Here is a 25000-nt window from a genome sequence, read left to right on the forward strand (position 1 = left end):
TTTCTGTTTTTCTGCCTCTTTCTCTCAGGTAATCTATCTGTTTTTCTATCTTGCCTATCACTCTGTCCTATCCATCCATCTATCTATCTATCTATCTATCTATCTATCTATCTATCTATCTATCTATCTATCTATCTATCTATCTATCTATCTATCTATCTATCTATCTATCTATTTATCTATCCATCCATCCATCCATCTATCTATCTATCTATCTATCTATCTATCTATCTATCTATCTATCTATCTATCTATCTATCTATCTATCTATCTATCTATCTATCTATCTATCTATCTATCTATCTATCTATCTATCTATCTATCTATCTATCTATCTGTCTATGGGTCTGTCTGTCTGTCTCTCTCTCTCTCTCTCTCCCTCTCTCTCTCTGTCTCTCTCTCTCTCTCTCCACACCATGTGTGTTCAACGTGCTGCAGTAGCTAGAGTCGATCAAGGGGTCCCCCCTTCGTTGGGCTGTCGGGAGCTACAGCTCACTGCTCCTGGAGCGGTCCATCCGAGCCCAGGTAGCGTCCGGGCGTCTGCCTGCTCAGAACACGCCAGGCCACACGCCCCACACACGCCTGGCAACACGCTCCAGGCCAGGCGAGGTTGAGGGCTGCTGGTCTCTCTGCCCGTGTGTCTCTTTAGTGACAGGAGGGGGCAGCATATGCACGCGTCCTCAAGGCCTCCAGGCTGCAAGCGCTGCCCTTAATCCACGATGTGTTAACCGAAACTAAAATGGTATTTAGGCTGGATCTTTATGCAATGATGACCTTGTGCTCATCGTGGTGGCCGCGAATGTTTTTTGGTGACGATGTAATGGGATTTGTTTTCGAGATCCGAAACCATTCCGGTGCCTCTTGATTTCTGGATCATAGAGTGTGAGATGAATCACTGACAGAGCATGACCACGTCTTTTACAGCGAGCATCGGCTGCTCCCAGTTTAGTGTGTGTGTGTGTGTGTGTGTGTGTGTGTGTGTGTGTGTGTGTGTGTGTGTGTGTTCTTGGATGTGTGCTTGTGTGTTGGTATGTGTGTGGGTGTTTGCGTGAGCTTGCATGTGTATATCCATGTGTTTGTGTGTTTGCTTGTATTTGTGCGTGTGTTTGTGTATGTGCTTGTATGTGTGTTTGTGTGTCTACATGTATGCCTGCGTGTGTGTGTGTGTGTGTGTGTGTGTGTGTGTGTGTGTGTGTGTGTGTGAGTTAGGGTTAGGGTTAGGGTTAACCCTCCGTCGGAGTCCCAACGGAGGGTTTGTGAGGAAGAAGGGAGCATTGAGAGCGACTGTGACCATGGGGGGGGGGGGGGGGGGGGGGGGGGGGGGGGGGGGGGGGGGGGTACAGCTGAAGAGGTGCAGACTGTTCCCCAACGGTATGCTCACCACCTCATTAAGTTAAGCTCCAGAATGGGCTTTTATTGCTGCCCCGGTTCAGACTACAGTCTATAAAGCACCCCCCTGCACCTCCCAGTGGTAGGCTGACGTAATGAGACGGATCCTTCCAGGGTGAATCTGCAGGCAGCCGCGTTGATTCACCGCTTAGAAACAGGGGAGGAAGCACAAGGAAGGTTTAGAAGCACTGCTAGAGGCTGACGGGAGGGGTCCGAGAAGGCTGTCATGTGGTTGGCATGCCTCTGTGTGTGTGTGTTTGTGTGTGTGTGTGTGTGTGTGTGTGTGTGTGTGTGTGTGTGTGTGTGTGTGTGTGTGTGTGTGTGTGTGTGTGTGTGCGTGCGTGTTTTGGCATGTCATTATGACAAAGACAAAACACTGAGCGAATGAGTGACTTTTTGAGTGACAGCGAGAGAGAGATAGAGAGAGAGAGAGAGAGAGAGAGAGAGAGAGAGAGAGAGAGAGAGAGAGAGAGAGAGAGAGAGAGACGGTAAACACGGCGGCACGCAGCGCAGAGTTGTCGAGTCACGCTCCCTGTGTGCTGTGGCAGCGCCAGGGTGATTCGCAAGTCGTAAAATCCTCTTGCTGCCGAGGCAAAAACTCCCACACTCACACAATCACATAACTGGCCCTGCCAGATGAAGGCGGTGTCAAGTCCGAGAGACCAATGCGAGCTACGATAATCGTGTTTTTCTTTATACGTCACAGGACTCGACACTCTCTGATGTATGCGGTAGTGTGAATACTGTGCTGTGTGGTACTGTGTGCCGTGTGGTACTATGTGGTATTGTGGCGTGCGGGTTGTCTTTGCTGAAGTTCACCCTTCTGTTCGACACTTTAACATGTTTCAAGGTTAGGTAAGTCAAACCAAAAGAACTAACTACACCAGGAGTCTATGGGTTAACCGGGACATCTTTAGGCATCCGTGGCTCTTAGTTTATCGGTGATTCCGGAGAAAGATTTCAGTGGAGGAGTTTCGGTTGTTGCAGGAGAGTCAAATCAAAGGTCTTTCGTCGTGCGTATTGTTGGCGTGCGTTTATTTGACGTGCGTAATGTCTGTGGGCACTGTGGGTTGTCCCACTAGGAACACACACTTCACGCGATATCAGTTAGCCGATGATAGGTAGAACTTGCTCCTTCTGGCACAGTTCTGTTATGTTGGAAGTTGATTGGTTGACTTCAAAATAACATGAATATATTTTACGCATCGAGAATGAACGCGTTTGGCATCTCCTGTGTGGTGTCTGTCTCTCATGCGTCACTGACGTTTTTTTGTTTGTTTGTTTATTCATTGTTTAATTTATTATATATTTAATTATCCGCTTAAGTCTCCGCTCTCTAAGTGTTCCCATAAGCAACCTCTGGTGGTTTTATTATTGCTCCTGACATAGTTATATCATGGCCAGACCCTGTGGTCTGAGAGTTTCCCACGGGGAGCAGAGTAAACTCTCCCTGGATTGCCTCGTGGATGGGCGGCTGTTTCTGAACTAGAAAGTACAACATTTCACTTCAGATATTGTTTCAAGCTATGTAGTCATCGCTTATGGTTATTTTACTCAATAAATGGGATAATTTTACTACTGAGTGGGTCATTGTGCCTCGGTCAGGACGCGGCGGGGAAGACGCTCCTGGACTGTTAACCGTAAACGAATCCGCTCATAATTTAGAGAACTTATGGGCACCTCGTAAAGTGACTACAACTCCCCACACCACATGAAAGAGTTAAGTAGTGCTGGTGGGCACTACTTAATCCTCATTAAAGAGTAGTATTCATTAGAGAGCAGTACTGATTTGAGAGTACTTTATGAAGATCCTCTGAACCGGTTGTTTTGTTTGTTCATGTTTTGCCCCGGGATAACTTGGTAATAACAAAGTATATAATTGTTAATCTATATAATTACATAGATAAGTATATATTGTACTTTGTGTAGGCTACTATTGGGAAATTGTGTATATACGGCAACATTGCGCATTATTATAAAATATTGTAAAGAAGTTAATCATTTCAAAATATTCTTTAATTCTTGTGTGTGCAATATTCAAACGATATTCTGCAGAATATTTATAATATTATAAAGTATGATATTACATTCTTCTTAATGCAAAAGTGACATGCCTCACAATTGTGTTGTTTTTTAAATAGACTTATGTTTTTTCTTAGTGAACTTTGAACTTGAGTGAAACAGACACAGAAACTCGCCCAATATGTGGGGGTAGGGTATATCTATTGACTGTCAGCAAAAAGGTTCTGAGTTTGTATGTACTGTATGTATGTATGTATGTATGTATGTATGTATGTGTATATATATTTATATGTATGTATGTATGTATGTATGTATGTATGTATGTATGTATGTATGTATGTATGTATGTATGTGTATATATCTATATATATGTGTGTGTGTGTGTGTGTGTGTGTGTGTGTGTGTGTGTACGTTCATTCATATGTTTACTGTCATCCCCCCTCCCTATTTGAATCCTGAAGATGAGGGAGGGGCTTGGAGACTCGCAGCACAATGGCTCTTTATGATCAACTGAGGGGTTACAGTTTATTAACCTCTCTCTCTCTCTCTCTCTCTCTCTCTCTCTCTCTCTCTCTCTCTCTCCCTCAGAGTCTTATGACTGGCCGTCAGGCAGTCTACACATGTTTGCGTGTGCTTCAGTTGGGTGGATGGGGCAGCGTGTTTAAAACTGGTTGTGCAACACACACACACACACACACACACACACACACACACACACACACACACACACACACACACACACACACACACACACACACACACACACACACAGCTTGTCACAGCCATATCACACTCCATAGGCTGAGCAGAACCAGCATATATCCATGAAGGTATGCTAGGGACCACGTTGTACACTAGGGGTGGAACGATACACAAAAGTCACGATTTGGAAAGATTTTTTATTTTTTATAAAAATATATATATATATTTGATTTTGATTTATTAAGTTGTATCAAACAAATGCCTGACACACATGAAAAGACATCAAATACAATTGAGGATAAAAACACAATAAAGTGTAAAGACTTATTTCCATTGTGGTGCTCAACACAAGACAAGACAAGACACTCACAGAGTGTGTCATAAAATAATAAAACTCAGTGCGAATCGAGTATCGTCCCAGCCCTTCTGTACACAGATCTGGGCTGGGGTTGCATTGCTCTTCTCTGTGAAATGGTTAGGGTTAGGGTTACATCTATTTATCTCATACAGGGCCTCCCCTCCCCATTCGCAGAGTACGCAGAGCGCGTCGGGCCCCAAGCTCCTGGCGGGGGCCCCCAAAGTTAAGGTTGCAAAAAAAAAAGTCGTGATAATTATTACATTACAAAATATATAAATTAGTTATAAAAAGGCCCACTGTTGTTTTTTCTTAATTGTTTACCCTATCACTCAATTCGGGCAAATTGCATGTTTTTACCTAATCAATAAAAAGAGTCCCCCCCGCCCCCCCCCCCCCTTTCAAAGCTCTCGTCTTTTTGCATCAGAAGCTGAGAATAAAAAAGCAATTTAGTATTGCACACTATCCAACACTTACAGTTCTGCATCGTCTAGAGAAAATATTTTGATTAGGACAATACTGCACTTTGAGTTTTTGGGTGTGTGAAAAATAGTTGCGTGTGTGTGTGTGCATGTGTGTTTGTTTGTTTTGATGACTTTTATACCTTATTCATGTGCATAATTCTTTTCATTCATCTTTGGAGCCTGCAGTTGTTATTATATTGTAATGCTGCTGTTAAGAAAGTTTTATATATTACTTTATATATTACTGATGGTGCTGCTGTTTTTTTTATAATCTATGATGACAAGTGTGTGTGTGGGGGGGGCAGTTGTTAATGGGTCATTAACCCATTAACAAACAAACGTATCAATCAATGAATTGAGTGTTGATCGAATGAGTTTTCCTTAGAGGCCATCCTAGGTCATTAAAGGTATTTGGGGACAACTCATGTGCTGTCATCTATCAGCATAGAGTTGTTTAGTAATGAGGGATGGGCAGTTCAATCGGATAATTACACAGATTATCTGCTAGATTAACCAGGACCAACATTGTCTTTTTTTTAGCTGCTTGGGACGAGGGAGGAGGATCTGCCCCAGTGGCCTCTTGGTTTAGTTGGCTTGTCCCGTTGACGTTCTGACAGGTGAAGAGGTAGGTTGTTTTCTTAGGCTTGCTGCCAAAACCAACTGAACAAACATTTCAGAAACAGTCTTACTGTACACCTGTTTATTGTCACCTTGTTTCTTGTCCTCTAAACTGCTATGAGCCGCTCTGCATAAGGATCGGTGTAGTGGCAGTCAAAAAAAGAAGATAGACAGTCCTCTGGAAACACCTTACTTGCCACGGATTACTTCAATAAAAGCAAGCAATCAGATTAAAAACTGTGGGCGCTGGTGGAAGTCTGAAGTTGATGTATTTTCCTAAATTCTTCTTCCCAAATGGACAATCGGGCTGAATAAAGTATTGTCTTGATGTATGTTATATATTGTTTATATATGAGCTGCATGTAACTTTTCTACTGCAGCAAGTCACGCAAGGGAAAAATATCTGAATGGAAAATTACAAGAGAATTTGTCCTCTGTATGTTTAATCCTCCGTCATGGGAAAATGTCTACGTAAGCTTAGTTTTTTAATATCTGACATGAGTTTCCTGGTCTGTCATCACAAAACAACAACAGTCATTTGGGGTTGTATTAAGTTAATGTAAAAAAATATCTTGCTGTTCCCTTAACAAGCTTAAGGGACTTAAGTTTAGGGACTCAAGCTTAGGGGACTCAAGCTAAAGGGACTCAAGCTAAAGGGACTCAAGCTGGTGAAGGCACTTAAAGGTGATGAGAAAACATACTTAGAGAGTTATGTTACATAGTTGGTGCTCCTCCATGTTGGTGAAAAAAAGGGTCACAGAAACAAAGGAAATTGCTGAAATTCTTCTGCAGATCCCTGGTTTTCACCACACCTCTCCTGCTAAATGGCAGGGAAGTGAAACTGGTGTGTGTGTGTGTGTGTGTGTGTGTGTGTGTGTGTGCATGCTAGGCTAGGGTGTGGGTGTGTGTGCCAGGGTGTGTGTTACGCTTGCATGCAAACACACGTCACTTTGAAGACATATTGACATGTGATTTGCATATTTATGAAAACAGGATCTTCTCTTCCTCTCGCAGGATGATTTCGCACGATGGACCGTTTAGGAAGAACTTTCTGGAATAAAAGTAATTCTGCTGTGACGGGCGTCGACAAACCACTAGTCATCCCCCCTCCTCCACTGGCGATCTTCGCTGACTCATGACAGAACAAAGGAAGTGGAAACCGTGACTGTTGTCTTCTGACTCACTGCTGCCGGCAGCCATGTTGGATCATGGTTAACCTTCGATTGGGAAGCGATATCGCACAGCCTCCTGCGTTCTTTCACATCTAGAATTATCTTTGCACAAGGGATGTGAAAAGCAATAGGCCTTAATATACTTGAGCTCTAGATATTTATTGGTAGGCATATCGTTAGATGTGTTATCTTCTGCCACTTTGCTGTGATCCTCTGACAGTCGCTCTTCCAGCCTCCGGTGCACTCATCTGATTAGGAGATCGACGTTGTTGTGATGTGGTCGCTTTGAGAGAAAGCGGATGAAAAAGTCCTCAGCTCATTGGGATCTGCACCCCCATTCCTACAAAAATGGGCGTCCTTGTAGCCAGATCCCTCTTAGTGCGTAAAGTGACCGACTCCCAATGGAATAAAACACTATTTTTCTAAAGTATCACCGGACCCTTCAGGAGATGCAGAGATGACCGTCATCTTTCACTGAAAAAAAACAAAGACAACAACAAAAACCCCGACAAGTTCAGGGGTCGAGCTCCCGGGATGTATTGCCCCCGGAAGAAGCGTCCGACGCGTGACGAGGACTTCTCGGCCATGGTGGTGCCCTCGGTGCGCGGGCTTGGTTACCTTGACTACAACATAGAGAGCCACGCCTCCCGCTCGCTGAGCGCCATGGACGAGTTCCGACGCCACGACCTGCTCTGCGACCTGGTGCTCCGCGTCACGCAGAAGGACCGCACCGTGGACTTCAAGGTAGGAGACCCCCAGGCTCTGCACACCTGTAGCTGAGGTTCCCTGTATGGGAACACCTGTATGGGCCCACCTGTATGGGAACACCTGTATGGGCACACCTGTATGGGCCCACCTGTATGGGCACATCAGTATGGGCCCACCTGTATGGGCCCACCTGTATGGGAACACCTGTATGGCCACACCTGTATGGGAACATCTGTATGGCCACACCTGTATGGGAACATCTGTATGGCCACACCTGTATGGCCACACCTGTATGGGAACACCTGTATGGGAACACCTGTATGGGCCCACCTGTATGGGAACATCTGTATGGCCACACCTGTATGGGAACATCTGTATGGCCACACCTGTATGGGAACACCTGTATGGCCACACCTGTATGGGAACACCTGTATGGCCACACCTGTATGGGAACATCTGTATGGGCCCACCTGTATGGGAACGTCTGTATGGCCACACCTGTATGGGAACACCTGTAGGCAACAGCTGTATGGGAACACCTGTCAGGGAACACCTGTATTGGAACATCTGTATGGGAACACCTGTATGGGAACACCTCTATGGGTGCACCTGTATGGGTGCACCTTTATGGGCCACCTGTGCAGAAGGAGCAGAAAGATTGTTAGAAATCCCTGAGCTGTCAGTCGGCGATTAGCCAATGAAACACTCGGTGAGGGCCCACAAAAACACACACACACACACACACAGCGTTATTGGAGCTCCTCCACAGGGCTGTGATCAATCACTGGTTTGTTTGGATGATGGTTCCAAACTGGTCTCTCTTCTGTGTTCTCTCTCTCACAACTTCACACCTTACCTGAAGCACCTTTTTGTCCTTTTGAGAAGCTTCCCGTTTCCCCTGATCCATTGTATCGATGATTTCTTTGAACAAGGTGCACAAGCTGGTGTTGGCTTCTGCTAGCCCGTACTTTAGAGCCATGTTCAGCAGCAGCTTCAAGGAGGGCCACGCGTCCGAGGTCACGCTGAGCGACGCCTGCCCCCTGGTGGTGGGGAAGCTCATCGACTTTGCCTACACCGCCCGCATCACCGTGGGGGAGAACTGCGTGCTGCATGTTCTGCTGGGTGCGATGAGGTTTGTCATGGGCTCTATCGATGATCAACCCAAAAATACCAAAAAATGAACTTAAAGGTGACATATTATACCACCAGGTGTGAGTGTGATTAGCCTTTTTGAAAATCTGCCACTTCTGACATCACAAGTGGGTGTGTCCACCTAGATGTATGACGGATAGATGAGCAACGTTTGCTACAGTCCACTGGGTAGACTGGTAGACTGATCTATCCAGCACTCATCGAGATGGACACGCCCTCTTGTGAGATCAGAAGAGGCAGATTTTCAAAACGGCATGTAACAGCTAATCACACTTACACCTGGTGGTATAATATGTCACCTTTTAATAGAAAAACAAAAAAAGAGGAACACCATCAAATCCATCCTAGGGAAGCTACGCCGTCCCAGGAGGATCTGTTAGACTCACACTGTTTACATGTGACAGCCTGATTCTGTAATTGAGTTTGTTTGTGTTTGGTTCCTCTTTATTCAACGTATCAACGTTGATAGGCAGAAGGCCATAAAGACAGCGCTAGCCCACTGACTGGCCCCTTAACGTCCTCTTATCCAGCCTGTGTGTTTGCGTGGCCTCTTCCTCCAGGTACCAGATGGAGGATGTGGCGAAGGCGTGCTGCGACTTCCTGGTGAAGCACCTGGAGCCTGCCAACGTCATCGGCATCGCCCGCTTTGCTGAGGGCCTCGGCTGTACTGAGCTGCAGCGCCACAGCCGGGAGTACATCAACACACACTTCAACGAGGTGTGTGTTGACGGCAGCAAGTGTGTTGGTCCTGATGCTTTGGGCCAGTGTCTCTGACGTGGACCGACGTCACATGACCAGCCTGTCACATGACCAGCCACATGACGAGTTCAATCATTTGAGTGATGAATTGATTCAAATGCTGAGCTTTTCCAAACTGTTGCTTGCTTCATGTTGTATTGTTGTATTGTTGTATGGTTGTACTGACTCCAAAACATATCTCCTACTTTTAAAGTGGTAACCTGGAAGATTTTCATGAAATTTTAATCTTTGAGATCACCACTTTACAAAATCAAACCATTTCACTTCAAATCCCCTCAGAACAGGAAGATATAGACAATGTGTGAGTATCTTGTGACAGGATGGACTGATGATGAAGGTGTTCTCTCCACTGTTTCCAGGTCACCAAAGTGGAGGAGTTCTTCAGCCTGACCCACTGCCAGCTTCTTGAGCTCATCAGTCAGGACAGCATCAAGGTGCTCTGTGAGTCAGAGGTTTGTAGTCCCGGCTGGTTCAATCTGGTTCAAACTGGTCCTGTCTGGTCCAAACTGGTCCTGTATGACTCAAACTGGTCCTGTCTGGCTCAAACTGGTTCAAACTGGTCCTGTCTGGTCCAGTCTGGTTCAAACTGGTCCAGTCTGGTTCAAACTGGTCCTGTCTGGTTCAAACTGGTGCTGGCTGGTTCAATCTGGAGATGAAATGCAGTCAGTAGATACAACATCTAGTCAGTAGAGACGCCCCCCATGTGTGACACCAGGCTGCTGTCCTCCCAGGTGTACCAGGCCTGTACCAACTGGGTTCGCTGGGACGTGGCCGGCCGAGCCCAGTACCTCCACGCCCTCCTCAACGCTGTCCGCATCTACGCCCTCCCGCCCAAGTTCCTGAAGAACCAGCTGCAGTCCTGCCCCATCCTCAGCAAGGTACCAACCCCCCCCCCCCCCGCCTCCCTCTGGACACAGCTGGTCCTCATAGAGGACCAGGGTGGGTTCATAGTCCAGAGGTCATGGGTTCGATCCCCTGAAGGCCTCCCTGAGCTCCAGGCCATGTCCCTCACTAAGTCACTATGACTGAATATTAAATAAATAGAAACCCCCTCTCCTCCCCTTGTTGTAGGTTTCCTTCATATCTGCGTGGAGGGTGTAGTGTCAGTTGTGTCTGAACATATTTAGGACCACGTGTTTAACTTGAATCACTCGTTCCGCTTTGTTCCATACATTTATCTTGCAGGACAACTGCTGCAAGGACTTCCTGTCCAAGATCTTCCAGGAAATGGCGTTGAAGAAGCCCCTGCCCCCTGCTCCTCTCCGTGGCAACCAGCTGATCTATGTGGCCGGCGGGTACGAGTCCGCCTGCAGCTGAGCTTCCTGCTAGGGTTCTGTCGGTCAGCGTCTCTTCTATGAGAGACGGATGCTCAGAGGCCGACTCTTATGAACCCTCAGGTTATATGTAGTTATGTAGGTGTTACACCTCCCTAGTGTTACACCAGCCTAGCCCCTATACCATCCTAGCCCTACACCACCCTATCCCTACAGCGACCCTACATGCCCAGTGTTACACCTTCCTAGTGATACACCACCCTAGTGTTACACCACCCTAGCCCTATACTGCCCCTACATGCCTAGTGCTACACCACCCTAGTGTTACACCGACCCGTTTTAACCCCTGCGTGGGGTCCTTCCCCCCAGGTACCACCACCGCTCCCTGCCAACCATGGAGGCCTTCGACCCGGGGAGGAACGTGTGGCTGAAGCTGGCAGACATGGAGGCGCCCTGCAGCGGGCTGGGGGCCTGCGTGGTGTTCGGCCTGTTCTACACCGTGAGTGTCAGTCAGTCAGTCAACCAGTCAGTCAGTCAGTTAATTAATCAGTCAGTCAGTCAGTCTATCAATCAGTCAATTTATCATTCAGTCAGTCAGTCAGTCTATCAGCCAGGCAGTCAGTCAGTCAGCCAGTCAGTCAGTTAATTAATCAGTCAGTCAGTCAGTCTATCAATCAGTCAGCCAGTCAGTCAGTCTATCAATCAGTCAATTTATCAATCAGTCAGTCAGTCTATCAGTCAGCCAGTCGGTCAGTCGGTCAGTCAGCCAGTCAGTCAGTTGATTAATCAGTCAGCCAGTCAGTCAGTCTATCAATCAGTCAGCCAGTCAGTCAGTCTATCAATCAGTCAATTTATCATTCAGTCAGTCAGTCAGTCAGTCAGTCAGTCAGTTAAATAATCAGTCAGCCAGTCCGTCAGTCGGTCAGTCAGCCAGTCAGTCAGTTCATTAATCAGTCAGCCAGTCAGTCAGTCTATCAATCAGTCAGTCGGTCAGTCAGCCAGTCAGTCTATCAGTCAGCCAGTCGGTCAGTCAGCCAGTCAGTCAGTCAGTCAGTCAGTCAGTTAATTAGTCAGTCAGTCAGTCTATCAATCAGTCAGCCAGTCAGTCGTCCAGTCAGTCAGCCAGTCAGTCAGTTAATTAATCAGTCAGTCAACCAGTCAGTCAGCCAGTCAAGCTTTAATTATTTAGCTCTGGGACCCAACTGCAGAACAGAGGAAACAAACACAACAGGAACATGAAGTGAACGATAAGAAACGATCTCAATCATAGTGACATCATTGGGGGGTAGATTGAAAACCGAAAAAGATGGCCACACTACTGGAGTAGAAGGATGCTGAAGTCAGAAGATGTGTTTTAAGACGTAACAGTACCCGTAAACGGTGGTGTCTCCCCGTGCGGTCCAGGTGGGTGGCCGGAACCTGTCCCTCCAGACGAACACTGAGTCCGGGGCGCTGTGCTGCTACAACCCCATGACCAACCGCTGGACCACGCTGGCCTCCCTCAACGCCCCGCGCAACCGCGTGGGCGTGGGCGTTGTCGACGGCGCCATCTACGCCGTGGGCGGCTCCCAGGGCTCCGCCCACCACGCCACCGTTGAGCGGTAAGCCGCCAGAGAGGCCTCGGAAAAAGTCGACTTTAACCGTAAGAGCTGTGTTTAGGAAAGGTCTAAAAGTATATTTTGAGTTATTGTTTTGTATTCTATATGATTATTTTTAAGATTGCATATTGGCATGGACCCATAAGGCTTCCCTAGAATCTTGATGTCAGAGGTAGTGACATCATGGGCGGGAAAGAGAGCTAGAAGCCTACAGAGCAACACAGTTTATTGACCCTCATTTCGATTCCATGCCTTTGTTTGTATTGTTCCCTTCTGACAAGTAAAAGGTCAAACAAATTCAGATTCTTTTGGAGTCGAGCTCATTGCTTCGAGGCTTACCAAGTGTTGTGAAAGGAAATTGGAAAGACAACGCCACACTTACTGATAACCCAAGGTAGGCGAGAGTTCAATGGGTTGATTTGTGGCTTTTGATCAACGCTATTGACCGAAAAAGACACAACATGTTGTTGTTATTCTGTGTTGTTCTTAAGGCACCAAAGGAATAACCGAGTGCACGATTTCTTCTGCTCACAGGTCTTTAAAGATCAGTGAGGCCATGTACAATATAAGCATTTTATTCATATTGCTTCAATCCTTTTTACATCCCAACAGCAATGAATAAATCAAATCATCTGACAAAAAGAAAAGTTAAAAGTCCTTTATGGCTGTAGTAAGCCCATCTGATCAATGCATTCGGCCCGAGTGGAACTATTGGATGGCTAACCTGTCTGTTTACCAACCTGGCCTACCATGACCTTGGAAGACTTTGCAAGGCATGCAGACCTGCTGCTGAACCTAGCGAGTTAGTCACGTGTTTTGGGGGCGTGGCTTTGGAAGCAGGCCTGAGGGGAGGGGTTGTTTGAGGTTGGATTCTTTAGATGTCGATATTTCTCTCACTGGTTTCTCCAAATGGACTTCCCTGTATCTATAAATGCAAACATGGCAGATATATCGGACGCCTTTGGACTCGGCCAAAACCTTTGGTAGTCTGAAGCTTCTTAAAGCAATGAAGGATAAGTCCCTGAGCGCTGATGTCGCCCCCGTCAGCAGACTGTGTCCTGACCTTGACCACCCCCACTGGTTATGGACAGCTATGGAAGCCGCTACGGTCGGAGGTGAAGTCATGTGACTGAATGATCTCCAGACTCTACAGTCTGAGGTGAAGTCATGTGACTGAATGATCTCCAGACTCTACGGTCGGAGGTGAAGTCATGTGACTGAATGATCTCCAGCCTCTACGGTCGGAGGTGAAGTCATGTGACTGAATGATCTCCAGACTCTACGGTCGGAGGTGAAGTCATGTGACTGAATGATCTTCAGACTCTACAGTCTGAGGTGAAGTCAGGTTGAGTTCAGGTCATGGAGCGCTGCCAGTCAGACCGGACTGGGTACTGCTGGGAGCCTCTCTTCGGGAATGCTGATCCTGTGGGGAATGCCCTCCGTCTGGTTATGGTTGAGTTGTTCTGCAGGACGTTTCCAGTCTGTCAGTCCGAATAATGCTTTGAAGGAATGAGGAAAGGAACAGCTTGAGGAACACAAGGTTTGCCGGAAAAAGTGAAGGAATTCCAATCAGCACACTCCCTGAGCCTAGTCATCATGACAAAGCAGAAATACAGAAAAGTCCCTTTCGCTTTCTCTCTCTCCCCCTTCAATACCTCTCTCTCCCTCATTAATCTCTCTCTCGCTCTCTATCCCACTCTCTCACCTCTCCAACTCTCTCACCTCTCCCGCTGTCTCTCACCTGTCTCACTCTCTTGCTCTCTCACCTGTCTCACTCTCTCTCTCTCTCTCTCTCTCTCTCACTCTCTCACGCCCGTGTCTCCTTTTCCCGGCAGGTGGGACCCAGACACCAACAGGTGGTCCCTGGTCTGCCCCATGGCGGTGGCCCGTCTGGGGGCGGGTGTGGCCTCCTGCGGGGGGGCTCTGTACGTGGTGGGGGGCTACGACGGGCTGGTCCGCTGGGACTCGGCCGAGCGCTACCAGCCCGACACCAACACCTGGCACCCACTGGCCCCCATGAGCACCGTGCGCAGCGGACTTGGTGAGTGCCAGGGTGTGGCTGTGTGTGTGTGTTTGTGTGTGTGTGTGTGTGTGCGTGCGTGCGTGTGTGTGTCTGGGCGCACGTGAGTGTGTAGGGAAGTGTATCCGTGGTGTATGTGGACATATCCCTTGACATGTTTACTTTGTGTGCGTGTGTGTGTGCACACGCTGTCATTACGTGCACACTCCATTCAACCTCCCACCTGACATAATGGAATAATAATATACCATTAATATACACTAAGCAGTCATTCAGCAGATTATACACATTATTACAAAGGAGCAGATTGGGGGGGGGGGGAGTATAAAGGTTTCAAGTTCCCTTACCTGCACCTCACCTGATATCTTAGATCAGATGATCCATCTTTTGGGTAGGAACCCAGAACCTCTTGTCTGGGGACTCAAACCCCCATCATGCTACCTCTCCCCTGACCCTGGTCTCCCTCTCCCCTGACCCCTGACCCCTGAACCCAGTCTCCGTCTCCCATAACCCCTGACCCCAGTCTCTGTCTCCCCTGACCCCGGTCTCACTCTCCCCTGACCCCTGACTCCCTCTCCCCTGACCCCTGACCCCAGTCTCTGTCTCCCCTGACCCCGCTCTCCCTCTCCCCTGACCCCTGACCCCTGAACCCAGTCTCCGTCTCCCCTGACCCCGGTCTCCGTCTCCCCTGACCCCTGACCCCGGTCTCCCTCTCCCCTGACCCCTGACCCCAGTCTCTGTCTCCCCTGACCCCGCTCTCCCTCTCCCCTGACCCCTGACCCCTGAACCCAGTCTCCGTCTCCCCTGAGCCCGCTCTCCCTCTCCCCTGACCCCTGACCCCTGACCCTATCCCGGTCTCCCCTCAGGTCTGGTGTGTCTGGATGCGTACCTGTACGCGATGGGCGGGTTCGACGGGCGCAGGCAGCTGTGCTCCGTGGAGCGCTACAGCATCGCCCGCGACCGCTGGGAGCTGCAGGAGCCCATGAGCCAGTGCAGGAGCGCGCACGCCGTCACCGTCCACCAGGGGCGCATCTTCGTCCTGGGTCAGTCCCCCACTCTGTCCCCATACACTGGCTGGAGTGAGTGAGTGAGTGAGTGTGTGAGTGACTGCTTGAGTGGCTGCGTGAGTGAGGGAGTGACCGAGTTAATGATTGTGTGAGTGAGTGTCTGCGAGAGTGAGCGACTGGGTGAGTGGATGTGGGTTTGCACTTTGTCAAGTTAACCTTACAGTGGAACAATATAATGAATCTGTGTTCTGTACTCACTTGACAATCTTACACTGTTGTATGCATGTGTGTTTTTCTGTGTGTGTACATGTGTGTCCCTGTGTCTCCCTGTCTGTCCATGCGTGTCCTTGTGCGCGTAGGGGGGTTCAACCAGACTGGCTTCCTGTCCAGTGTGGAGGTCTTCTGCCCGGAGACCAACACGTGGACCGGCCTCTCCGACATGCCCTTTGGACGCAGCGGCATGGGCATCGCCGTAACCATGGAGCCCTGCCCCGGCAACCTGCCTGAGGAGGAGGAGGAAGAGGAGGCGGAGGATCAGGGAGGAGGAGAAGGAGGAGGAGGAGGGGGAGGGAGCTGAAAAGAGTTGATTCTAAGACTACTGAACACGACGCCACAATCGGCCGATCTGTTCCAGAGTGCGATATATACCTCTGATCACAAACATTTAAATACCGAATCCTTTGTGAGAAACAGACCCACTGCCATCCTGTGTGTGTGTGTGTGTTTGTGTGTGTGTGTGTGTGTGTGTGCGTGCGTGCGTGCGTGCGTGCGTGCGTGCGTGCGTGCGTGCGTGCGTGCGTGCGTGCGTGCGTGCGTGCGTGCGTGCGTGTTTCTATCGTAGCAGTAAGTAGAACAACAGTACAAACCTCATCAAGTCGCCGGGTGCTAGCGGGCTAGCTAATCTCCGCTAGCTGAAGCTCGGTGGTGGAGCGTGCGCTGAACACGCGCTTTATGGGGATGTGTTCATCATGTCTGAGACCACCCTCTCCTCTCCCAGTCTGTCCCAGTCCGTCTTACAGGACTCAATGTGAGCGCAGGACCAACAATGCATTACTGACCCAGTAACTCTAATCTCCACTCTTGTCTGTTTCCTTTTTTATCCGGAGATTTCTTCCTTTTTTCTCCTTTACATTTTGAGCTCTCTCTCTTTCTCTCTTATCATACTTCAACGCTATTTATTTTTCTTTCCCTTTCTCTCTCACTCTCTCAATCTAATTCCCACTTTCAAAATTCCCTTCATCTTCCCCGGGTCAGTGCCATGGGTTCATGGGAAAATTGGAACTCCTTATTTGCATTGTTGTATTTGCACTGGCACAACGTACTACTGTAAGTAGTACGTAGTAAGTATTCACGGGATTAAATATACAAATTATAAATGTTTTCTGTTCGTCGTACTCCGTTCATTTGCCTATTGGTCGAAACGACTATGGAAACTCAAATGAGCTGTTACCTAACTGTGACCAACGGGTGAGTGTGTCACTTCGTCCAAACGGACACTAGATGGCGCCCCAATTTCATAAACCACCAGGATACGTCCGATACGGTTCTCCTTTCGGATTAACAATGAACTATGAGGCCTTTAGATTATGGCGGACAGCAAGTCATGAAGGAAAAACTTGTTGTTTAACATATTACCACGGTGTTGCCGCACATGGTTTGAACATGTTGCACGATTTGTGAAATGTGTCGATCATGTTCGCTTTATTCGTGTGGCCCGTTGTAACGCGTAGTGCGCGCTGTTAGTCATCGCGGCAGACCGGTTATGTGTTCACCTATTACTATATACCTATCTCTCCCCTCGCCTGCTGCAATTATCACAGGAGAGAGAGAGAGAGAGAGAGAGAGAGAGAGAGAGAGAGAGAGAGAGAGAGAGACAGAGAGAGAGAGAGAGAGAGACAGAGAGAGAGAGAGAGAGAGAGAGACCCCATCAGCGTTCCACCAGTGTTTTATCTCAATACGATTTCTTTGAAGAACCGATCTTCATGTTTACGTTCTCTGTTGCGCACCAATGAAAACGACAGGTGACGAGGGAGTAGGCGGAGATGGGTGGAGGTGGTGGTGGTGGTGGTGGGCTGCGTTCATCACAGAGCCCAAACGGTCTCACGTTACAAACTGATGGACTCATACTCTGCTCTGCATGCAGGATTCATTATTTACTGAGCAACCTGTTGGGGTGGTGGAGGCGCGATGGGCCACTGCTGCTGCTGCTGCCGTCGCCGCGGCGACCGAGGGGCCTCAGGGGCCCCGGGGGGGGGGGAGTTACGTCTTGAAGAGGCAGCGTGACTCACAGGGCCGACGTATGACGCAGGCGTCTCTAGGCCATCCACTCACTAAACACACACTCACACTAGGACAACGAGTGTGAGTGAGTGAGACTAACGGGACACGCACACACACGTTTGCACACAAGGACACACACACACACACACACACACACACACACACACACACACACACACACACACACACTTGTTGGACTCTGACACCAGCACATTTGTCCCTTGTATCCATTGCCACATAAAGCCACGTGTGTGTGTGTGTGTGTGCGCTCTGAAACGCACACACCCACCCTCCTGGTCAACAAAGGAGAGAGCTTGTGTGGACCGCACATCCCCTCAATGTGGTCATTGTGTCCCGGGGGGTGGGGGGGTGGGGAGGGGGTCGCAGCCAACCAGCCTGTAGCTCAAAGATGGGCTCAGAGTGGGACGGCATGGGTTGGAAATCCAGATTTAGCCTGATGCTAAGCTACCAGATGCTAAGCTACCTGATGCTAAGCTACCAGATGCTAAGCTACCTGATGCTAAGCTACCTGATGCTAGGCTACCTGATGCTAAGCTACCCGATGCTAAGGGAGCTGCCGAGGAACTGGCCGAGGCTGAACCTAATGTCCAGGTGCTCCGGTTAAAGATCGCTATTGAAATGGCGATTCCCCCCCGACCCCACCTCCTCACTTCAGGGGCCACTATGCAATAGGGGCCACACACACACACACACACACTCACTCACTCACTCTCTCACTCTCTCACTCACTCACTCACTTACTCACTCACACGATAGAATTGTAACTCCAAGTGTCCGCAAACTCAACCGCTAAATCAAACGTCTCCTTGATGACCAGTATGTCACATGACCTTGACGACCTGTGTGTCACATGACCCTCGGACGTCGACTCTTGACTTTGGTCAAATGGAAAGAAAAGGGATTTCCTAAAAATAGGTTTTAAAAGCTCAGAGCTGGCAGCCTCCACCTCACCTCACCTGACTGCACCTCCTGTGTGTGTTTACTGCATAATTCATTCCTTTATTCATCAAATAACTGTCCACACACACACACACACACACACACACACACACACACACACACACACACACACACACACACACACACACACAGAGCTAATATTGAACAAGTCTTCTTCCCATTTTCTAAAGCGGAGCGTGAGTTTCTAAAGCGTGGCCGTTCGTGTGATGGCGTCGACCCGTCGGGGGTCCAGCGTGGGGGGGGGGGGGGGGGGATCACCTATGGGCCAGGCCGCTATAGCGCAGCAGGTGGGTCTATAGGGGGTCCACCAGCAGAGAGCACTGGGGGGGGGGGCGGGGGTCTATAGGGGGTCCACCAGCAGAGAGCACTGGGGGGGGGGGCGGGGGTCTATAGGGGGTCCACCAGCAGAGAGCACTGGGGGGTCTATAGGGGGTCCACCAGCAGAAATCCTCCCTCACGCCCCCCTTTCGATTAGTACAATACGGTGCTGCAGCTAGCGTCGTCAGAACCCCCGGTGGTGGTGGTGGTGGTGGTGGTGGTGGTGGTGGTGGTGGGCTCTATAGGAGCTGGAGAGCGGTGGGTGGGGATGAGGGTGTCTGTGTGTGTGTGTCGGGGGGGTGGGCTGGTGTAAACGCTAGCGGGCTCGGAGGTGGACGTGTGTGTGTGTGGGTGTGTGCACGTGTGGGTGTAGGTGTGACCTTGGGAAGTGATGACCTCATCAACATCCTCGCCTGCAAAGCTAATCTGTTCCATTCTGAAGGATGCTCCCATAGACGGAGCCCGCGTGAAGGTGACCGGCGGCCAGGGAACACACACACACACGCGCGCGCACGCACACATGCACGCACGCACACACACACATGCACGCACGCACACACACAAGCATGCAAACACACACACACACACACACACACACAAGCATGCGTCGACAAGCACTCACAAGCATGCACACACACACGCACACAAGCATGCACACACACGCACACACACACACACACACACATGCCTGCACTGCATCTCTTCAGGACACACACACACGTGCTCATACACACAAAAAGACACACACACACACACACACTGGATGTCAAAGTGCACATAAATATAAGAGGCAGGCTGTTATGGGGGCTTAATGTATGTGTTTGATCTGCACACACTAAGGGAGGCTGGGAACACTGGGAATCTCCAGTGTTCCCAGCCTCCCTTAAATCGGGCCCTTTTGAAAAGTGTTTATCCGGGTAATGCCAACTACATTTCCCAGGAGCCCCGTGACCCGTAGAGACGTGATTGGGTAATGTAGTGGTTTGAAAAAGTTTTGTTGTGTGTATGTTATTGTAAGCCCGCCTTGAGAGAAGGCTTCCAGAACATTATATTATCATTACATATACCAATCAAACAGAATAATAATAACATTCAGACACGTGGTCTCTACTGAGGGATTGGAATAGTGTGCATCCATCATCCACTCTGATAGCTAGTAAGTAAACACAGAATTAATACATTTCCCAGAATGCCGAGCAGGTGCTTTGACTCTGGAATGTGTTGCGTTGGTCAGTTGTCCTGTAATTTGATCCCCCCCCCCCCCCGACATCATAAGGCCAAAAACAGCTCTGTGCGTGACGAGATGTCTGCTGTGGTTTCACGTCATGTTGCTGTTTTGTTTTTTTCCGTGGCTGTTTCTCCATCTTGTTAACGCCATGGATACATGCTGTCTTAACGAGGTGCTCGTTAGCCACTCTTTATGTACTGCCCTGAACAGCCAATCGCGGGCCCCCGTGACCCTGAACACTTCCTGGTTGGGTCGCCATGGCGCTGGGGTCTGCCAAGGTCTCGTTTACGCCAACGAATAGATCGGAAAATGAGGTTGATTAAAGTGCCCATCATCATAGTATATCAAACAAAATGTCTGCTCCTTCTATTGTCAGGACAGGATGGGCCTTTAAAGAATTAGTGTCCAAATAGTCAGACATGGGGTCAGATAGTATAGGGGTTAGGATGTCGAGGTGACTCCCTCCCAAAGGTTCTGGGTTTGATTCCCAATGTCTGCCATTTTTCTGTAGACAACCCTAACTGCTCAACAATGAAACATACAATATTCAGGCCTACTTATATTTGCTAAGTTACTGTATTCCTAATAATATCATGACTAGGTAACATTGTGACAGGGTTACAAAGAGGTAAATGTCAATAAAACCTGAAATCTGTTGTAGGCAGTAGAAAGGCCAGGCAGTGAAGACCTCGTCGATGGGGCTCTGTGAGGCCCACCGAGAGCATTGTTCTGCTCTCAAAGAGGTTGCTGGTTCCCATCTCCTGAAAATGTGGTCGGCAGATGGATATCAGACTTGCGTCTCTCTCGTCCGACCACAGTGTGTGTGTGCGTGTGTGTGTGTCTGTACCTCAAAGAGTGAAAACGCTTAAATCGGTCATAAAAGCTGCACTTTAATCATAAAAAAAAAAAACTTTTATGACTGATGTGAGCATATGAGTTCTGGGGGCCAAAAACGACTGACATGACCAACATACTTTAAACAGTATGAAGTGATCATGGTTTGTGGACCACTTGTCTCAGTCGCCTCCCTGGTTCAGCCATTCAATGGCATTCGCAGATTTAACAGGCTGGTATAAAAGTTACTTGGTGAAAAAAATCCCAATTGCTCTATCAAACAATGTGAATACTGTATTTAGTTTAGTTTGATTAATTTAGCTTCGGCAACGCGTGCTTTCATCACATTTTGCCCAGTTGTTTGAGGAAAAGTGAAGTCGCACATGTATGTTGGAACGTGTGCGCGCGCACCCCCCCAAAATACATGCAGGAGCTCAGAAGACGATTTGAGTGTGCCTCAACAACAGAAAACTAAAGAGCAAGGTAGTATTGCTCGGAATTAACCCCATTATCTCGACAAAACATTTTCCCTCCACTCATATTTCTAAAATGAACCAACGTATCGTCAGATTAGTAGAATCACGAAGCCTCGTCTAGGCTGTGAGCGGCCGCCGCGTCTCTGCTCGGCTCGACTCTAGTCTGTTCCTCTGAAACTCGGAGGAAAGCGTGAGCGGCCGGTTTCAAGCTCCCCTCTCGCTGAATTGATTCTACTATGGGTCCTCCAGAAACACGACGCTAAAACACCAGGGGGAAATTGTGTATGTATCTCTCATTCCCAGCATATTTTATCTCCTACCAGCCTAGATAAAAACATTACATGTACGTTAAAGATATTAGTTATTGAAATATTTTCATTCCGTGGTGTAATGATGCACGATTCTTACATTTCAAATATTATCTTGTTGTGTTCTTCCCCTGTACCTCAGGATGGTATATTCCACAATTTATTCCAGGGAAAGACTGACAGTTTTTTGGGTCATGAAGCAGCTGTTCAAGTCAGCGGTCCGTCCTCCCTCCGCAAGAATAAGGAATTAGTACATTTCAAATTAGATAACGAAAATGTTGGTGCTAGGAATGAAAAAAACGGTGACATTTTGTCCGTTTCACAAAAACACACCCTATAGCCATATTAAAAAAATCTAAACACTATGAATATTATGGATGTTGTCTTGTGTTAGTAATAAAAAAGAAAAAAATGATACCAAGATCATTTATCGGCCCTGTAGTGAATTTTTTTCAATATGCCTCGTTTATTTAATATTAATAAGACATGCATAGTATCTGGATTTATAGAGAATTAGAGACACATTTAGTATCTCTCACTTATCTCTCTCTCTCTCTCTCTCTCTCTCTCTCTCTCTCTCTCTCTCTCTCTCACATGTGTTTCTCCACACACCTGGTCTGAGGTGTGTTGAGCTCTGAGGACGATCTACCGCCAAACACCAAAGTTGTGGTTCTTGAAAACGAGGGTATTTTACAAGATTCTGTAATCTTTACTAAACTCTACTAAACTCTACTACTGTACTACACTCTACAATACAATACTGTACTATACTTTACTATACTACTGTTAGTACTACTGTACTATACTACACTGTACGCTACTTTACTGTGCTATAATTTACTGTACTATACTATACTGTACTACACTATACTATACTGTACTATACTATACTACACTCGGCTGTACTATAATCGACTATACTACTGCAATGTACTTTACTACAACATACTGTACAGCTGTTCTATACTATGCTACTGTAGTATACTATACTAAACTATACTATACTACTGGAATATGCTATACTGTACTATACTACACTATCCTATACTGTACTACTTTGCTATACAGTACTACTGAACTGTTTTCTACTGAACTATACTATTCTCAACTGTACTGTACTACACTATACTACTGTACTATACTATATTATACTACTGGACAATACCATACTATAATACACTGTACTACTATAGTACACTATACTGTACTACTGGACTATACTTTACTGTACTACACTATACTGTACAACTGTACTATACTCGAATGTATTACACCATACTGTACTACTGTACTATACTCTACTGTATTACACCATACTGTACTACTGGACTATACTCTACTGTACTACACTATACTGTACTTTTGGACTATACTCTACTGTACTACACTATACTGTACTACTGTACTATACTCTACTGTACTCTACTGGAGCATGTGTCCGGCTCCATGAGGTGAAACGGTGTGAGGGTGGTGAGGGGTTCTGAAGCACTATCCTCCCCGTAGCGTGTTCTGTGTTCCTTGAAGACACATTTGTGACAATGTGTGTGTGTGTGTGTGTCTGAATTTGAGATTGCCAGCATGTGTAGATGTGAAATTGTGTCTGTGACATTGTGTGTGTGTGTGTGTGTTTGTGTCCATCCACGAGGTTGTAGCTGTGTGTGCTTTGTGTGTGTGTGTGTGTGTGTGCGTGTGTGTGTCTGTTTATGCGTGTGTATCCATCTGTGAGATTGTGTCCACGTTTGTGTGTTTGTGTGTGTGAGTTTGTGCGTGTCCATCTGTGAGATTGTGTGTGTGTTTGTGTGTGTGTGTGTGTCCATCTGTGAGATTGTGTCCGTGTTTGTGTGTGTGTCTGTGTGTGTGTCCCTTTGTATGTGTTTGTGTGTGAGTGTTTCAGTGTGTGTCCATGTGTGCGTGCGTTGTATGTGTGTGTCCGTTTGTGTTTGTGTGCGTGTGTTTGTGTGTGACCGGGAGCAGGTCAAGCCCTGGCTACCGGCAGCATAGGTCCTCCGCCTTTAAGTTGATTAGAACCCGGGGGGGGGGGGGGGGGGGGGGGGGGGGGGGGCGGTGAGGGATGATCTTCCAGGCTTTTCTTCCGCCACTGAACGCGCTTAGAGGAGTCCTGACTCCTGATCTCAGAGCTCGACTCACCATGGGTGCGGCTCCACCCTCACCTTTCCTCCTCTGGTTGGTGTCTTGGGAGGGGCCCCTCTGGGTGGAGGTTCCCTCTGGGTGGAGCTTCCCTGTGGGTGGGGGTTCCCTCTGGGTGGAGGTCCCCTGTGGGTGATGTTCCCTGTGGGCGGAGGTTCCTGTGGGCGGGGTTCCCTGTGGGCGGAGGTTCCCTGTGGGCGGAGGTTCCCTGTCGGTGGAGGTCCCCTCTGGGCGGAGTTTCCCCTTGGTGGAGGTCCCCTGTGGGTGGAGGTTCCCTGTGGGCGGAGGTTCCCTGTGGGTGGAGGTCCCCTCTGGGTGGAGCTTCCCCTTGGTGGAGGTTCCCTGTGGGTGGAGGTTCCCTGTCGGTGGAGGTCCCCTCTGGGCGGAGCTTCCCCTTGGTGGAGGTCCCCTGTGGGTGGAGGTTCCCTGTGGGCGGAGGTTCCCTGTGGGTGGAGGTCCCCTCTGGGTGGAGCTTCCCCTTGGTGGAGGTCCCCTGTGGGTTTAGGTCCCGTCGGCGGTGGGGTGGTGTACTGTACTGCGCTCCCTCATTGCTGATGTTGTTCTGTGATGGGGTTTACGCACACATGCACACACACACACACACATACACCTACGCACCCCCACCAACACACACACACGCATGCACGCACGCACACACACACATTAAGCAGATCATATCTTGTGCAAAAACAAAAGATGCATGAGCATTTGATTTCCATCACTTCTCGTCATGTATTTAGATCGTATAGATCTATAGGTAAGACGGTAAACTCTGGCGAACTTGTACACAGGTTGACAATGACTACAACAATTTTTTTTGACCAGTGTTTGTCACACATTTATTCTAAATTATTTCAGTTCATTAACATTTTTATTCAATTCCACTGTTCATATTTAAGCCCATGGAAATAAAATCATTTAATTTGGTTTTCTTTCCATTTGCTTTGACAGAGAGAGAGAGAGAGAGAGCCTTAGTTGCAGGTTAGGATACAATATTGTTTGTGAATCAGTTGTTGTTCAGCCTTTATGACCCTGTTGTACGGTCTTCATAATCTCCTTAGGATTTATTAAGCCTCCCGCCAACTGTAACAACACTGAGGATTCTGGGAGTTTTCCCACATCCACACAATAAGACTGGAGGCAATATTTAACCATAATATTCATTAAAAATGAAACCTGAATCCACA

At 48.1% G+C, this 25000-nt stretch overlaps 1 protein-coding gene across 4 annotated transcripts; it reads left to right on the forward strand.

The window, feature by feature from the left end:
* The first annotated feature begins 2092 nt into the window (after window positions 1–2092).
* keap1a (kelch-like ECH-associated protein 1a) lies at window positions 2093–16615 on the forward strand. Of its 4 annotated transcripts, XM_079753006.1 has the most exons (14): window positions 2093–2244; window positions 4000–4241; window positions 5473–5557; window positions 6565–7466; window positions 8363–8562; window positions 9143–9299; window positions 9701–9793; window positions 10073–10219; window positions 10527–10636; window positions 10985–11114; window positions 12020–12216; window positions 14049–14254; window positions 15100–15276; window positions 15600–16615. In XM_079753006.1, the coding sequence occupies exons 4-14, from the start codon at window positions 7257–7259 to the stop codon at window positions 15815–15817; spliced, it is 1845 nt and encodes a 614-aa protein (XP_079609132.1). In that variant the 5' UTR covers window positions 2093–2244; window positions 4000–4241; window positions 5473–5557; window positions 6565–7256; the 3' UTR covers window positions 15818–16615. The 4 variants fall into 4 exon arrangements, with proteins under 4 accessions (XP_079609132.1, XP_079609134.1, XP_079609131.1 ...); XM_079753005.1 differs by lacking the exon at window positions 4000–4241 and having other exon boundaries at window positions 2108–2244; XM_079753007.1 differs by lacking the exon at window positions 4000–4241 and having other exon boundaries at window positions 2109–2239.
* The last annotated feature ends 8385 nt before the right edge of the window (window positions 16616–25000 follow it).

Source organism: Pollachius pollachius (genome assembly GCF_949987615.1).
Source record: "Pollachius pollachius genome assembly, chromosome: 15".
NCBI classification, from domain to species: Eukaryota; Metazoa; Chordata; class Actinopteri; order Gadiformes; family Gadidae; genus Pollachius; species Pollachius pollachius.